Raw genomic sequence first — 17,871 nt, 5'->3', positions numbered from 1 at the left:
CCACAAGTAATATTTTTCTCTTCATGGTTATTTAACTTTGAAACAGAACTTGAAAGTAGTAATCATGGTTCTACAGTAGACAAAGGACAGAATGTGGGAACCAGACAGGAAGGTGTGATTGCCTTTATTACATTAACTAGAAACACAGAAAAATGCACAACTTTCTGGAATACACTGCTATTTCCATTGCAGAAAAGCAAAGAAAAGGAAAAGTCGCTGGTGCCCTATTGTGCTGTCTGTAGACTTTTTTTTTTTTTTTTTTTAACTCTAATGAGTATATATCCTTGAAAATATTCTCTACATCTTCTGCTTTTCTGTTTTGGCCTCATGGATTCTGTAAGAAGAATTTATATAAATGTATAGATATATAGTAATATATATTATAAGTAATACAGTAATAATACACAGATCTATATATGGTGGTATAGATATATAGTAAAGCAATACCCAGTTGTATGATTAAAGGCACAGGAAAACCTTTAAATAGGGTGGACGAGTATTTTTAGCTTTCTCACAACAGCCATCTTCACTGACGTATCCCAAAAATAAACATGAGACCTATTTCTATTCATTCATTGATGCAACCAAGATATAATAAGCAACTACAAAGTCCAGACACTTAGGCACTGGGGATACAGTGATAGACAAAACAGAAAATGTTACTGCCCCCATGGGGCATATAGTCTAGAAGGGGAAACAGACACCAAACAAGTAAACATACTCACCAATTGTTACAAATTGTGAATAAAAATATGTGTGTGAGCAGTGAAGAGGTGACTTGTTTTCTACTGGGAGAAGTGAAGGGTCCCTCTTAGGAATTATAATGGGAAGCTAAGGGACCATTTTAAGTTGGGGGAGGAGAGGATGGCACAATCCTATTGAATTTGAAGATTATTTTGGTGACAGTCCAGAGGTGGAATTGGAGAGGGCCCAAAACCAAAAGAAATGTGTCTGCTCTTAAGCGTGAAAGTGAATCAAAAGATTCTTTTGCTTCCTCAGAATAGTTCTTTAAATGTTCAGAAATAATAACTAGTATGTTTTTCTGCACTATGTTTTTCACCGTGGACAGTTTTACAAAGGTCTGAGTAAACTACTTTTGCCTTAAAAGTGTTGTATGAATTTTCTTGTAGCATGAACACTGTTCCTATTTTTGTAATACATTTTGTCATCCACATACACATGTCATTGTGGTTTCATTTTATTTTTCTCTGTTTACTTAGCCCCCACAGAACCTTTATTGTGTAAGTTTGCTGATGGAGGACAGAAAAAGAGACAGAACCCAAACAAATACATCCCTAATGGAAGACCATGGCATAGAGAAGGAGAGGTGAGACTTGTAAGTCCTTTCCTGAAACTTTAGTGGGGGGTGTGTGATCTTGAATGCCCACATGAAAAGTAACACAAAAAGGCATCTTGACTTGGCTGCACACTTCTGAAATAGGTGCCAGGATTAAATCTTCCTTTTGGTACATTATAATTCAAGTGATGTCAAATTAAAATTCTTTTCATTATATATGGTGATAACGGAGTGATTCTCCAGATGGACCAATAGGTGGTGGAAGCAGCTGTGTTTACCAGCTAGCTATACATGAAGTAGAAGAGCATTCTAAATTGCCATAAGAAAAACACAAGTGATTTGGGTTTGTTTTTGGTTTTTTTCAGAAACAGGGTTTCTGTAGGCTAGGCGCGGTGACTCACACCCATAATCCTAGCACTTTGGGAGGCCAAGGCAGGCAGATCACCTGAGATCAGGAGTTAGAGATCAGCCTGGCCAACATGGCGAAACCCCATCTCTACTAAAAATACAAAAATTAGCCCTGCGTGGTGGTGCATGCCTGTAATCCCAGCTACCCAGGAGGCTGAGGCAGGAGAATCGCTGCAGCCCAGGAGGCAGAGGCTGCAGTGTTCCAAGGTCATGCCACTGCACTCCAGCCTGGGCAACAGAGTGAGACTCCATCTCAAAAAAAAAAAAAAAAAACAGAAAGGAAGAAACATGGTCTCTGTTGCCCAGGCTGGAGTCCAGTGGTATGGTTATAGCCCACCGCAACCTCGAACTCCTGTGCTCAAGCAGTCCTCCCACCTCAGCCTCCTGTGTAGCTGGGACAACAGGGACATGCCACCACTCCTGGCTAATTTAAAATAATTTTTTTTGTTTTGTTTTGTTTTGTTTTGAGATGGAGTCTTGCTCTGTCGCCCAGGCTGGAGGGCAGTGGCACGATCTCCGCTCACTGCAAGCTCTGCCTCCCGGGTTCATGCCATTCTCCTGCCTCAGCCTCCCAAGTAGCTTGGGACTACAGGCACCCACCACCACACCTGGCTAATTTTTTGTATTTTTACTAGAGATGGGGTTTCATTGTGTTAGTCGGGATGGTCTCAATCTCCTGGCCTTATGATCCACCCACCTCGGCCTCCCAAAGTGCTGGGATTACAGGCGTGGACCATCGTGCCTGGCCTAATTTTTTAAATTTTTTATAGAGATAGGATCTAACTATGTTGCCCAGGCTGGCATGGTTTCTTAGAGGGGTTTATATTTATAATATTTAGAAGTTATCCTAAATAATAATCTAAATATATATAAATAGTACATTTATCACCGAGTTGGGGTTTTTTTCACCTCTCTTTTGAATAGTTTTTTTTTTTAATTAAAACTCTCAATTTCCTAATAAAATGTTGGACCTCCATTTCCCTGTATTGACTTCCCATGAATTATTATTTTAAAAACAATAACATATTGATCCAAGAATGTCTAGGGAAAATGTTCTAGAATCTGCACTGTCCAATAACAGCCACCAGCCACAGGTGGCTCTCTGAGCACTTGAAATGTAGCTACTATGCTAGAGAGATCGATTTTTTATGTAGTTTTAAATAGCTACATGTGGCTTATGACTATCACATGGGACAGTGCAGGTCCAGAGATTAATTCTCATATTTTTAGTCATTTTGACTAACAGAAACTCCCAATTTTATCAAATGCTACTAGACTCTAAGTACAAATTCCCTTCCCTCCCCTTTTTTTTTTTAAGAGACAGGGGTCTCCTTCTGTTGCCCAGGCTGGAGTGCAGTGATGTAATCATAGCTAACTACAGCCTCGAACTCCTGGGCTTCAAAGGGATCTTCCCACCTCAGCCTCCCCAGCAGCTGGGACTACAGGTGCACACCACCACACCCGGCTAAAAATAGAATTTTTAAATCATGCCTTTCTAGATGAATGTTTATATTTCTTTCTCTTTCCCATAGGCTGGAATGACACTTACTTACGACCCAACTACAGCTGCTATACAGAACGGGTATGTCATTAAGATAAATCCATAATGGCTTGAGGGAAAATGTGAAGGTGGAAAATATCAGACATTTGTTCCATGAATTATTCTATTTAAAGGATTACTTAATAAAGGTTTTTGTGTTTGTTCTAGATTTTATCCTTCACCATACAGTATTGCTACAAACCGAATGATCACTCAAACTTCTATTACACCCTATATTGCATCTCCTGTATCTGCCTACCAGGTTTGTACCTTTAGGATTCGTCAGCAGTATAACCACTTGCGGACCATGAATCTCTGCTACATTTTTATGTGTCTTAAAATTTTGAGTGTTTATGAAATTTGAGTCAAATATTATGCAGCTTGGATACCCTATTTAGTATGAGCTGCTTTGTATTTGGCAGAGTGATTTATGTATAGGAGAATGTAAAGCAAGGGAAAATGTCAGTGGTCAGTCCTTGGAATCATAGCATTTTGGAATTGGAATGAACCCAAACACTTCCTTCACCAAGGGGCCCTGCTTTTGGACACCATGTGTCCCAAAAATTGAAACTTAAGATAATTGCCATTAGATATAATACAGAATAGGTGTGTACCCTTGCTTTTGTTTATTCATCAGCAGGAACTGATAAAAGAACAAGTAAACATGGTAATACATAAAGATGTGTCTCTAGTAGGTAGCATTAAGTGAGCAATGCAGCTGACATTTGAGGTAAAAATATAAAAGCAAAAAGGTGACTTCCTGTTTAGGTTATTACATGAGGAGGCTTTACCTTAAAATAAATTCCCAACTTTGAAACAAAAACTCTTGAAGTGTCTTGTATTTCAAGATTTGATTTGATTTTAATGCAGAGGTAGCTCCTGTCTGCCATGAACCCAGTAGTGTACATGCATTTCTCCTCCTGTGTCAGAAAACCTCTAACAGGATTGCTTCCTGGACCCAGATAGGAACCTTATAATGGAGTTCAATTGCAGACATGTGGGAGCAGAGTTCCCTTTTGTTGACCGTCAGGATCCTGTGTGACTAAATTTTTGTGTATTCTTGATTTTAAAACAATTGAATTAGATTGTTGCAGTCCTAATTTCTGGGGTTAGAGGACTACAATATGTAATCTAATAGTTGTATTACTTTAACTTTTATAAGCCTCAGTTTCCTCATCTTTAAAATGGGGATAATAATAGTTTCTATCTCATAGGCTTGAGAGAATTATGAAAACCAAATGAGACTGTATAAAGAGCCCAGCCGAGGACCTTGCATATCATTATCACTCAGTTAATGTTAGCTATGATTATTATCATTAATATGCACGATTAGGTGGCTGATAATAAGAGTACATTAGTTATATGTTTAAATAATGAATTGTCCAAAATAAGCAATGTCATATAACTAATTCTGTCTAAAAACATAAAAATGGTTTTGAATAACAGAAGTGATTAGATGCACTAAAACTGAGGGCTGGCATTATCATTCACAGTCTCCTAAGCTTCTAGGCTCTTACAGCCTCCTTTCCCTGAGTTGTCACTCATTTTCTTTTCTTTATTCTCTCTGGATTCTTATGTTACTTATTCTGGTGCTTCATTCTGCTGGGCGTAGTATTGACTAATTTAATGCCTCTTTAGTTGTTTTGGATTTAGGATTCCTATCCTTTCCTTGACTGTATAAGACTCAGTGAGATCTGCTCTAGTGCACTTCCCTAATTAACAATTCCTGTGTCTGGTATGGAAAGGTAGTCTTTCTTAACTGTCTGAACTTGGAAACCTCTGTCATTTATATGTCACTAAAAATAGGGGCAAGTGTAAGTTATTCTCGGGCAAATGAAAGATTGTAAGTATTAATTTGAATTTATGTTGCTATAGATATTACAGCTATTAACACATTTCTCCAACACCTCTTTTTCCCTCTTTAATATAAAACCAGTGTGCATTTTGGCCACAGAACCATTTTGTACAATAAAAATTAGGAGATCTGTGTCAGTAATAGATTTGATATAGCTAACTGGAAACAACATATTATTTCAGAGGCCTTATTTCCTCTCCTGGGCATTCTGTATTTCTCTAAGATACATATGGAATTTCATTGCATTGCCTGACACTCAGTGCCATAGCCTTGAAGACTGATTTTTAACTACGTAAGTTCAGGGACCTAGTAGGGTCAGTGGATGAGCTTTAAGTGATCTGTGACTCCTTAAGTTGTTTGCAAAATGTTGCTTGTGTATGTGCAATTAAGTGGGGAAAAATGTTCTATTTCCCTAATTAGGTTTTCAGAGGGCTCCATGAACCTAAAGAAGTTAAGAACCAATAGTAAAGAGTTTACAAAACATTATTATTCCCATTTTATAATTAGAAAATTGAGGAATAGAAATTGACAGCAGCTGATTTGCTGCTTAAGAAAGAAAATTAGATGTCATAGTTCCCTAATCCTGTAATGCTATAAGCTATTAGATTATTAAGACCACTGAAGCATATAAAAAATGGGGGCATCTGGCCCAAATTAGGGTCTGTAGGGAGTTGTTTGCCTTCCCATCATATATCCAGTGAGGGCCCTGCACTCGTGTTGGAGTGGGCCTTTCTCCACTAAACCACCATAAGCTTATGCAATTGGATTTGAGAAATTAGCAGCTGCAAGAAACCACCAACCCCAATGGGGAAAGGCTACAGTCCAGATAACTGAAATGTTAACAAGGCAGAAGCACTTAACTTTGGTCTGCCTTAGGTGGCAAAGGAAACCAGAGAAAACAAGTATCGGGGCTCTGCTATCAAGGTAAATCACAATACATTCTTCCCCCATGACTCTTCCCCATATCCTCTCTGTTGAACCTCTGAAGTTAACAATAGGGGATAAAATGCAGGAGGGTTTTGTTGTTAAGAATTGGAAACTGAAACTTATTATAAAATTACTTAGACTCTGGAAAGCTCTGGGCATCAAGAAATGGGCTGATATGTTTTTCTCTTGAGTGGCAGACTACACATGCTTTCTTTCCTGCCACAAAACCTGACTCTCACATCTATTTCTCAATTCAGAGGGTCTACTGTGTGGATGCCCATTTGACTATAGATGTCAAAATCTAGTCACTGAAGTTTAATTTCCTTAATCTGAATTTCAGATTTTTATTTTCTGCACTAACTAGAAATTGTTGACCACAATGCAAGATTTCTAAAGTTAATGTCCTAGGTATGAAAGAGAAATTGAATTTTTTTTTGTATTAAATAAGCACATACTTTAAGGGTTAGCTTCTAATAAGATGTGCTGGAATTAATCGTTATTCATCTGTAATTCTAAAGCACCTAGTTCATACCTTGATTGTTAACACTTTTCACTATTTATTTGAGTTGTTGCTGTGTTTATCTCCCTTGCATAGATAGTAAATTTCTTGAGGGTGGGGCCCATGTCTTTTTCTCCTTTTTCTCTTTGTTGCCTGATACTCAACAATTAGTTCTTGAGTGGGCAAATAGAAATTGTTTCTAAATAATCATTTCATCCTGTTCAGAGTGACCAGTTTGCCAAGAATTCTGACTGCCTTAATCTTTTTAATCATTGATAGTGTTGTTTCCTTGTTTTCTTTCTGTAGATTTTTAACATGATTAAAAAGAGTTCTAAAGAAATAGGTAAGCTTTACAATGAAAATCAATATTTCTTTTGAAATCCTCCCTTTTCTAGGTGCAAAGTCCTTCTTGGATGCAACCTCAACCATATATTCTACAGCACCCCGTAAGTTTTTCATCTTAATGACTTTGTGTTTTACAAGTAAGTTATGTGTATATATTCTCTGGGTTAAAACCATTTGCCAAGGGTGGTATAGGATTTGGGAAATTTTAAACATGGAATATGAGAATGTACAATTTCATTATAAAACTTCTCATCCTTATAAAACAACTTGGTAGAAGATATTAAGTTACATTTTCTATAAGAACTTAAAATATATCATATTTGAGGCAGGGTACCATTTTCTTATTCATACCAGCTCTTTAGAGATCATTCAAATGAGAGGCTACATTTTTAATAGTACTTGGGATAAAACTGCTTTCATTTTTTACATTCTGTTTAATGCAGATATAAAGTTCAAAACCGAGATGAAGATTTTCATCAGTGTTACTTGGCCTTTCTATGGAGATTATAAATACTAAAGTGGTAGCACATTATTTGGTAAATAACAAATGTGATTTCTTAATGACGTGAGCATTCATATATATTACATTTTTTTTAATTGAGTGAGTTATACTTATTATATAGTGTATTTCATGTGTTTTTCAAAGACACATAAGATGTAGTTTGTGGAAGAAGGGTTTGAAAATTGAAAAATACATATGGAGAACAAAGTTACAATAAGGCTAAGGATGTCCAACACAATGACCTGCATGCTCACGTGAGAAAATCACAAATTTGGCTCTAAGCTTTCTAGTAACTGATGCAAAATGGGAATCCTGGTAAGTAATACAGTTCACAATATGTGTAAAATAAAAACAGATTTGGTTGCTTAGAAAAAGAACTCTATTCTTGGCCTTATGTTCAAACAGCAATTTGTCTTGGGATCCCTTTTTAAAGTGGATACTGCAATGTAAGACCATGTATATGAAATAGCAATCCAGGGATAAGAGGTTCTGAATGAGAAATTGCTGAGATGACCTTTAAGAAGCAGATAAAACATGTTTAGGTGATGACATAGGAGAGGCGCTCTCTGATATATGTATACGTTTTGTGTGATATATATACACATACATATAGATCTATACATGTGCACATACATAGACACATCTTCAAACCCACACTTACCTGTACATGTGTACATAATATACATGCACTGATCCACACAGGCCCGTAGCAATCTGTGTCCCTGATACTCCATGCTACCCTATTTTGGAATGCTTGGAAATCAACCTACTTTGAATTTGAGGACTTCCTATTACAGATGGTGCCAATGAATGAGAAAAAGGAGCAGGAAACTCCTCCACCATCTTCTAGGCTTCTGAGTCATTTCCGTGTTACCACTTGCTTTTTGATGATGCGTGTTAAAAAAAAAAATTTCTAACAGAATGTATTAATGACAAACATTATTTCTGACACACATCTATATCTTTTTTTCTTTTTGGCAACATTTGAGAAAAAGACTGCACGTATCTGAGCTTAACATCTTTGAGGAGACATTAGGAATGTAAGCAGAAGGTTGCTATCTGAGGATTCATTACCTTTCCCCACCCAGCTTTAAACTGCCTGATTTAAATCAGAATTAAAGTTCCTGTATACTTAACTCTGTCCTAGATTGTCTATCTAATTATCAATAAATAACAGTTGTATTTAAGGGATGCCAGGTACAGCGATACCAAAACATACATTAGTAGTTATAGAGCGTGTCAGAATACTTGCATTCTCAGATAATGAGGTGATTGCAAAAGTCCAAAAATAAAGAGTTCATTAAATTTTGGTTTATGCAATCAATGTAACCATTAAAAAAATGATGATAATGATAGTTTTTCAACAAGCTAGGTAAATGGTTAGAATGCTAAGTTAAGACCAAAAACCCAGGATATGAAATTGTTGATGTGCTCTGATTGAACCTGTACAGAAACACACACAGGCTATGATCTGGCAGTAGTACCCTGACATTGCTAACAGTGGTTGTATTAGACTGGCTGAGTTAGAAGCAATTGTTTTTTTTTTCCCCTCCTATTTTCTTAAATATATTTAATTTGATTTTAATGACCAACATTTTTTCAAATTAAATAAAAGAATCTGGACTCAGATTATTAATCATATCTGAATTGCCTTCCCTCCCAGGCACCAAAATGTAACTTAAAGTTCTGAGAAACACTGAGTGAATGAAGAAATGTGCTCTCGATCCTAACAACCTGATCTTGAACCAAACGATTATCTGGATAGAACATTGTTAAACAAAATACTATATTGATCTTATTAAATATAATACACTGTTTTGTGACTGGAGAAAACATCAACTGCCTTTTTTTTTCCAGATTTTTTTTTTAAGAAAGCATTTTGTAACCCTAGGCAGGCAGTGATAATCAGTTTGTTTTTCCTTTGATAGCTCCTCCTGCTGGACTAGCTTGCTTCCAGTTACTGGAAGTGAAGGGAAAGGAAAGGAGAAGAGGGACACTGCCTTTAATACAGGGATTGTTGTGAAGTGAATGCCAAGATATCATTTCCCCTAATGCTCTTACAAAACTCTCAGAAAGAGCAATTTAGAAGATTTTTAGGAAACTGTTTGTGATGCCATTTGCAAGATTGAGGGAGGTTGTTTTTGCTTCACATTCCTAAACAAACTAAGGTATTTCCTTTGCAAAAAGTAATTACAGGATCTTAACTCTTGCCTCAGTTTGTCTAATTTTGCTCCTGTCTCCAACTCCCCAGGGTGCCGTGTTAACTCCCTCAATGGAGCACACCATGTCACTACAGCCCGCATCGATGATCAGCCCTCTGGCCCAGCAGATGAGTCATCTGTCACTAGGCAGCACCGGAACAGTAGGTGGCAAATAATTATCATGTGTCTCTGTAAACAGAGGAGGGTAAATTAATGCAGCCTGTATCTTCCCTATCAAATGACAGGCTCTATGATAACAGATCATGTCTAATCCCCTCTCTTCCCCCAACATGACCTTCCATAAAGTAAATACTCAGCTATTTCTTGATTAATTGATGAACTGAAAGTCTATTCTCTGGGTATCTCTCCTTTACGAGAATATAGCACCCACACATGACCACATCTAGCCTTTTATGACTAGTGACATTTATATAACTAGTACCACCGTCCCTGTGGCAGTGTCATGAAGCAAAAGACAAAGGTAATAAAAGGTAAACAAGCAGGGAATTATTTCTCGCTTGTTTCTTCTTTTATGGAGTTTGGGAGCATTGAATCATGATCTTTATATTGAAATATTTCACCAAAGTCCAGGGGACTCCTTTGGGTAATGAGGTTGAGCTGGCACCAGATCAGCTTCCAGGTTTGATGCTTAGCATTTTGCTGGTAAGATGGCTAAAGGATTTTAATTTAGCCTGTATTCTGTAGTGGCTTAAAAGAACAAAGGGTGGTGCGTTTTCCCCTTAGACACTCAAAACCTACAGCCGTTTCTTGTGAAGGCTAAGCCAGGGCCACACATATCCAATGAGATTGACTAGAAATTTCTCCTGCCTTTGGGAAAAGATGACTGTCAGTGTCAGAAAAGCCAGGCTCTGCTGCCTAATCTGCAGTGACCTGTTAGAGGTCTAATAAGTCATTTACCCCTGTGGGCTCCACCTATAGAAACAATACTAGGTACTAGTTGAGGGGGCTGCTAGAAAATAATGAAGTCCTTTGAGGAGAGATCTTCTAAAATCACACATTAGTGATACTGAATTATTGAGAGTGACAAACTTTTTTATCTTCATCCATGATAAACTTTTTTATCTTCACCCATGATAAACTTTTTTATCTTCACTTTGTTAGCAAATCCAAAGAAATGTGGAATTTTTAGTTTAGCAGATTCAAAAAGTAGAAAACAGTTTGCCTTCCATATGACATATTTATATGCACTATTTAAGCTTTGAGGTAGCTCATTTAAATTTCTTCTTTGAGATTTCCAAATACATTATATCCATCTCACAATCCCCCCACGTACTCCAAATTTTGCATGGTTTACCATTGCCCATTCTGACCTCATTCTTCTTTGTAGTACATGCCTGCAACGTCAGCTATGCAAGGAGCCTACTTGCCACAGTATGCACATATGCAGACGACAGCGGTTCCTGTTGAGGTTGGTAGAGACCATCCCGTGACCATTCTGGCTATAAGTAGTTTCAGAAATGGGTAAATTAAATAGAACTCAGAAAAATCTACCAGACGTCAAATATTTGCATAAAGAATTGCATTTAGCCAGATGTGGTGGGTCATGCCTGTAAGTCCAACACTTTGGAAGGCTGAGGAGGGAGGATTGCTTATGGTCAGGAGTTAGAGACCAGCCTGGGCAACATAGTGAGATCCCATCTCTACAAAAAATAAAATTGTTTAAAAATTGGCCAGACATGGTGGCATGGACCTGTAGTCCCAGCTACTCAGGAGTATGAGGCAGGAAGAACCCTTGAGCCCTGGAGTTTGCGACTACAGTGAGCTATGATCATGACAAATTAGTGTAACAACATCCAGGCCACACCTCTTAAGACTCCCAGAAATATTTTCTAAGCTTATAGTGCCTTTCATACCCCTCGGAGGTTCTGTCTTGTCTCTCATAAAATGATACTACAGACACAATAAGATAAATCTGGAGTTTGCAGTCCCAGTACTAAAGATCGTATCAATGATAAAAATGACGAAAAGAAATCAGTTGTAGTTAAGATACTTAGTGGAAAAGAGAAAGCTGTTTTGAAACTGCTACAGGGATGAAGAAGAAACCATACCTCTTTTTACAGAGGCTGTTAGTGTGGCTAGATAACTGTTCTTGTTATGGAAGATACTGATATGAAAGAAAGAAGTCTAGCATTTGTATTATGGTTAGAGAGAAAACGTAGCATTTTCCTGCAAAGTATCCTTACAATTTCAAGGAAATGTATCAATCCAGTTGATCTTATCCACTAGGCACATCCCAAAGGTTCCAATTCCAGGAAAGGATCGTAGGACTCTGGCCTGTTGGTGGAGGTGGTGGTGGAGGTGGTGGTGGTGGTGATAGTAGCAGTAGTAGTAGTAGGTGTTGGTGGAGGTGGTGGTGGTGGTGATAGTAATAGTAGGTGTTGGTGGAGGTGGTGGTGGTGGTGATAGTAGCAGTAGTAGTAGTAGGTGTTGGTGGAGGTGGTGGTGGTGATAGTAGCAGTAGTAGTAGTAGGTGTTGGTGGAGGTGGTGGTGGTGGTGATAGTAGCAGTAGCAGTAGTAGGTGTTGGTGGAGGTGGTGGTGGTGGTGGTGATAGTAGTAGCAGTAGTAGTAGTAGGTGTTGGTGGAGGTGGTGGTGGTGGTGATAGTAGCAGTAGCAGTAGTAGGTGTTGGTGGAGGTGGTGGTGGTGGTGATAGTAATAGTAGGTGTTGGTGGAGGTGGTGGTGGTGGTGATAGTAGCAGTAGTAGTAGTAGGTGTTGGTGGAGGTGGTGGTGGTGGTGGTGATAGTAGTAGTAGTAGTAGGTGGTGGAGGTGGTGGTGGTGGTGATAGTAGTAGCAGTAGTAGGTGGTGGTGGTGGTGATAGTAGTAGCAGTAGTAGTAGTAGGTGTTGGTGGTGGTGGTGGTGGTGGTGATAGTAGTAGCAGTAGTAGTAGTAGGTGTTGGTGGAGGTGGTGGTGGTGATAGTAGTAGCAGTAGCAGTAGTAGGTGTTGGTGGAGGTGGTGGTGGTAGTAGTATTTTACTTGTTTGTGCAATTACTGACAACCACAGTTACCAGAGCCTACAATTCCTTACCTGCAATCTGAAACCCAAAAAGAAATCTGAAAATAAAAATTATCTTTGTAACTGCTTTAGCATAAAACATGACCTATGGCAAAACTCAGCCTGAACTGAGATGAGACAAAATCTTGATCCCACTTAACTGTGCTGCTTCATGGCTTCCAGTGTAGAACTATTAATATGTTTGCTTATGAGGTGCAGCCCTAGACACTACTGGAGGCATTATATCATATACAGCATTATGCATACCACATTTCAGATTATAAAATCTGAAAGTACTGAATTCCAAATCACATCTGTCCCCAGGGGTAAGAGGGTAAGAAATTTGTTTGATATGCTGTAGCTTGATAAGAATAGGAAAGTCATAAACATTTGGATGGGAGGTGCTTTGGGTCTGTTAGACATGCCAGCTGCTTAGGGAAATGATTAACCTTGAAAGCTCTACATGACGTGAAGAAATTTACTTTAAAGAGTAACTGTTTTTAAGGCACTGTTGGATTCAGTCAGGCCTAAGTAGCAGAGCTGAGGTTTTTTCACTAACATGTCTCATCCATTCTGCTTTGTTTGTTGTAGGAGGCAAGTGGTCAACAGCAGGTGGCTGTCGAGACGTCTAATGACCATTCTCCATATACCTTTCAACCTAATAAGTAACTGTGAGGTATGAAGGAAAGGTCTTCATAACTGGGGGGCTCAAATCAAGCACAATCTATGGGGCTTTTTTTAAAATCAGAATGGTGATTGGGATAACTCAGATTTTATCATACTGTTTTAATCGTGGCCAAGGCATCCAGTCTTGTTGAAATATTAAAATCAGTGATTTTATGAATTTAAGATTAATCATTTTGTCTGAAAAGAATGCTTTATACCGAAGCCAAATGTATAATTACTCTCCCCACTAAAAAGAAAAAAATAAAAATCTGTAATATCAGAGAACACCAAGAACCAAAATTGTCCTGTAATACAAGTATCCTATATCATATTACTTTAATACTCAGAAACTGGAGGACCTATAGCACAAAATGTTGCTTAATCTAGCATTGCAAGTTTAGCAACATCTTGATTATGAATTTAGATAAATGTCAATATCCTTAGATTGAAAGATTATATTTCCAGCTCTCACTTGAACCACAGATTTCAAAACTTTTCGCTTTACCATGCAGACTGTAATAAAATAGCTGTGTAGAACTTAGAATACCTTGGTTTCTAGATTGCCCTGGTGATACAGAATACCTTGGTTTCTGGATTGCCCTGGTGATAACATGTATTTTTGATTTCATAAAGTCACTCTTTAGAGACCCACATGAATTTTGGCTCTAAATTAGAAAAGAAAGTATTTTGCAAGTCCTGGATGTGACAGGCATTGAAAGTAACCATCAGTTACAGAGTTTGCATTTATCAGTCTACCATCAGTGATGAGCATAACCTTTTTCAAACACATATCTCTTTAAAACAAGAAACAGATTACAAAGCTCTGTAGTGTATCACACCACATCTACAAAAGCATTTGTCTTTTATTTTTCTCTTCCAGATGTACAGAAAGGTGTTCCTACATGAAGAAGGGTGTGAAGGCTGAACAATCATGGATTTTTCTGATCAATTGTGCTTTAGGAAATTATTGACAGTTTTGCACAGGTTCTTGAAAACGTTATTTATAATGAAATCAACTAAAACTATTTTTGCTATAAGTTCTATAAGGTGCATAAAACCCTTAAATTCATCTAGTAGCTGTTCCCCCGAACAGGTTTATTTTAGTAAAAAAAAAAAAACAAAAAACAAAAACAAAAGATTTTTATCAAATGTTATGATGCAAAAAAAAAAAAAGAAAAAAAGAAAAAGAAAAAAAAGAAAGAAAAGAAAACTTCAATTTTCTGGGTATGCACAAAGACCATGAAGACTTATCCAAGTGCATGACCGGATTTTTGTGGTTTTGTTCATTTTGTGTTTAATTTGTGTGTTTTTTTTTTCCAGCTGTATGAAATGGGCTTTCTGAAGTTTAAATAGTGCGACTTCACCCATGGTGTTCTGTGCTTGCAGTGCGAGTGTTGCTGTAATTCAGTGTTGCCGTCAGTGTCTCTTTTCTCAGCTTTCTGTCTTTCTTTCAACGTAGTGTGAAGTGTCTTATCCTTTTCTATGAATTCCAATTTGCCTTAACTCTTTTGATGCTGTAGCTGTTTCAGTAAAAGTTAGTTCAAACTAATGATGTAGAATGCTTTGACCAAATGAGCTGGTCTATTATGCCTTGTAAAACAGCAGCATAGGGCTTTTAAAAGGTAGTCAATAAAAGTTGCTGAAATTTTGGCTTTTTTAAATATGTAGTAGGTGTTTTTAATGATTTTTCACATAATGTGTAAGGTAGTGAAATGCAAGAAGGGAAAAATGTTTTGTGTGAAACACATTTTCTGACTGGGGAACTTTTATTAGGGTAAATTGTTTGTAAGGCTGTACGCCAACAGTTTCCTCTGATAGTTTGACTGATTTAGGATATCTGCTGTATGATGCAATGTAAAGTCTTTTGCCTTTTTTCAGGAAAAAAAAAAAAACTAACTTGATGTACTAGATTTAGTGTAGGTAGTGTTGGGGTTGGGGACGGGGGGGTAGGGGAGGGGAGTCACTGAATGTTTTGTCCTTCCTTTATACTAATGATAGTGCTTTAGAATGAGAATTATGCCTGAAATCTGGCAAATCGAAAAATGTTGCTATTGCAACAAAGTGGCAAAAGCTAAAAGTAAGGATTTATCTTCAAACATAAGCTGAGATACGAATAGAAGCAAAACGATTGGCTACTAGCTCTCTCTCTCTCTATTAGGTAAATTTGAAAAATAAAAATGACTTGGCACTTTTAAAGGTAACTTCACCAAAGACCGAAGAGCCAGTAACCAGTAGCTCCAACTTGTCTCAGCATCACATCTTCTGTGCTCTTTATTTTTGCCGGACCAGTTTGCGGTTAGGAGAATGTGCCTTTTTTGTACCTTTGCATTTAGGTTTTATAATTTTAATTGATGTATGGACACACACAAACAAAAAAGCATGAAGGAAGATTTGGATCCAAGCAGTGCCACACTTTACATCATCACTACAAGTGTTCAAGTGTAAAGAAAACCAATTTTGAAACTATGAAATTCCTGATTCATAAATACACAGTTATTTCTACTTTAGTACATATAAGATAATTCACTGTTATTAAAGCTCTTTTATTAAGGCAATTGCATATGTTTTAAAAGCAATGGTAAATTAAGTTGTCTTCCAAAACTGTGTACTTGTCTGGTCAGCTGTGTATGATCAGTTATCTACCTCAGAGTCTATTTTCTTTTGTGCTGGGACAGGTTGCTGGCCCTCCCTGTTTCCACAGACCAAATCCTCCTAGCTCAGGAGCTAGGGCTAAGCAGTTATTTCTTTCAAGTATTTTTTAGTTCTTAAATTTTATGCTTGTATTTGATGACAGATGTCAGTGACATTTCATAGTTTCAAAAGTCCTTGCTGCTCTGAGAAGTGTAGATTCTAGTGAAAATTACATAGTCATAAGAGAAATGTGTTTTTGTTTTTGTTTTTGTTTCATTTTTTAAAGTTGTGGTATTATTGGTTCTATGCTCCCTGGAATATTACTGCTTTGTGAAAGTCCAGACTGAACGCAGCACCCTCTGTGTACCTAGTACAGTTATAAACCTGGGTCTCTCACTACTTGATATTTTTGCATTAGTTAAGACAGAAATTTGATAGCTCGGTTAGAGGGGAGGGGAAATCTGCTGCTAGAAATGTCTGAACTAAGTGCCATACTCGTCTGGGTAAGATTTGGGAAACATAACCTCTGTACATAAAAAAAATCAGTTAAACATCACATAGTAGACAGCCATTAAATTATAAAAAAAATTAATTTATGAAGAAAGACCTTTTGTACAGATTGAAAAAAAAGATTTTCATAGAGATATCTATATGATCAAGAGAGTTAATTTTTTATTTTTGTTTTACTAGTGCCACAGACTTGCCAGTGGTAACTTATTTGTCCGGTTCAAGATAACTCTGTAGTTTTCTTTCCTAGGACTTGTTGTTAAACGCCAAAAGACATTTTTGAACTGTACATTTGATCAGATTGTTAGCTTTTCTGTTTTATTTCTTTTGAGAACCTTTGAATAAAAAACATCTGAAATTTTATTTTTCCTGTCAATTTTTTAAGTCGATTAAGTATATATCAGAATTTCATTTCTGATCTCTTTCTTCAGCTCAGTAGATTGGTTTGAAAGTGAGTTGAAAGTTATGTCAGATTCAATGTATCCTCAAAATACATTTCCTTGAAAACAACTGGAAAAACCTTTCCACCCCACTTTTGCTGGTTATTTAAATCTGTGTAATGACCAGAGACGTCAACCCTCAGCTCAGCACGTAAACGGTCAGCTCAGCACGTCAACGGTCGGCTCGGCACGTCAACGGTCGGCTCAGCACGTCAACGGTCGGCTCAGCAAATATCCAGCCCAAAATACACCACTAGTGGTCTGTTCTTAAAGACCAAAGAACCAGGCCCTTTTTCTTCCTCCTTTCTTGCTGCTACCCCTCAACTATTTCATTGCTTGTCAATGCTCAGCAAGGAAGACAGCCTAACAGCAGCCCTCCCACCTGTGGTAAGGAAGCATGTGGGCGAGAACCTCGGGATAATCTTATCTATGCGTTTATGACCAAGGTCCTCTTTCAGAGCTACCTGTTCAGCTGTTCCCGACTGGAGGCAGCTGTTCCCGACTGTTACCGTGAATGCAGCATTCACGGAGAGGAGCGAGAACTCCTCTTTCCCTCACTGACTGCTTTATAGGAGGCACTTGACATGCAAAATAGGCTCCTTCTGCCCAAAGTGGAGTAAACGTTTTAGTGTGGTGGTTCAGTATTTATTTTCTGGCGTCCAGTGGCTCTGTCATGGTGATAAAAAGAGTGGGCAAGGAAAAGATGCAGTCCGCTCCATTTCTGGCTGCGTCCGCTGCCATGTGGATGGTGTGCGGGGTGAGTTAGATAAGGGAGGGGTCAGAGCACTTAACTTGCCGGAGCCAAGAAAGCGCTGGTACTTGATGGCTGTTTTAGAGAAGGAAACAACATTCCTCTGATGCTAACTGGTGCTTCTGAGAGCAAATTTGTCAGGAGAGAAGCATGGCTTCTTGAGACAAACCCAGGCTGCTAAGAATGTAAGCTCTGGTCTCACTTTGCGTTCCAGCCACACGCCTAAGTGCTCCTTCCTATGACCAAAGGTAAGAAAGAAATGCAATTCAGGCTCCTGGGCA

General features: G+C 38.0%; 1 protein-coding gene across 27 annotated transcripts in view; it reads left to right on the top strand.

Annotated features, from left to right (window-relative positions):
- Positions 1-16,762, top strand: part of RBMS1 (RNA binding motif single stranded interacting protein 1) — a 221,515-nt gene extending 204,753 nt beyond the window's left edge. For 7 of the 27 annotated variants that reach the window (XM_009237772.4, XM_063712827.1, XM_063712819.1 and 4 more), the window contains exons 7-15: positions 1,221-1,336; positions 3,238-3,287; positions 3,414-3,507; positions 5,977-6,024; positions 6,922-6,972; positions 9,625-9,735; positions 10,923-11,003; positions 13,187-13,271; positions 14,142-16,762. In XM_009237772.4, coding sequence (XP_009236047.1) covers positions 1,221-1,336; positions 3,238-3,287; positions 3,414-3,507; positions 5,977-6,024; positions 6,922-6,972; positions 9,625-9,735; positions 10,923-11,003; positions 13,187-13,264 — 629 coding nt within the window. In that variant the 3' untranslated portion in view covers positions 13,265-13,271; positions 14,142-16,762. The remainder of the gene's footprint in view (positions 1-1,220; positions 1,337-3,237; positions 3,288-3,413; positions 3,508-5,976; positions 6,025-6,921; positions 6,973-9,624; positions 9,736-10,922; positions 11,004-13,186; positions 13,272-14,141) is intronic. The other 20 variants (XM_009237775.4, XM_063712831.1, XM_063712823.1 and 17 more) reach the window with 3 other exon arrangements.
- The last annotated feature ends 1,109 nt before the right edge of the window (positions 16,763-17,871 follow it).

This window comes from Pongo abelii, chromosome 11 (assembly GCF_028885655.2).
Source record: "Pongo abelii isolate AG06213 chromosome 11, NHGRI_mPonAbe1-v2.0_pri, whole genome shotgun sequence".
Classification (NCBI taxonomy): domain Eukaryota; kingdom Metazoa; phylum Chordata; class Mammalia; order Primates; family Hominidae; genus Pongo; species Pongo abelii.
The sequence above is the reverse complement of the archived record's forward strand: the minus strand, read 5'-3'. Positions and strand labels throughout refer to the sequence as shown.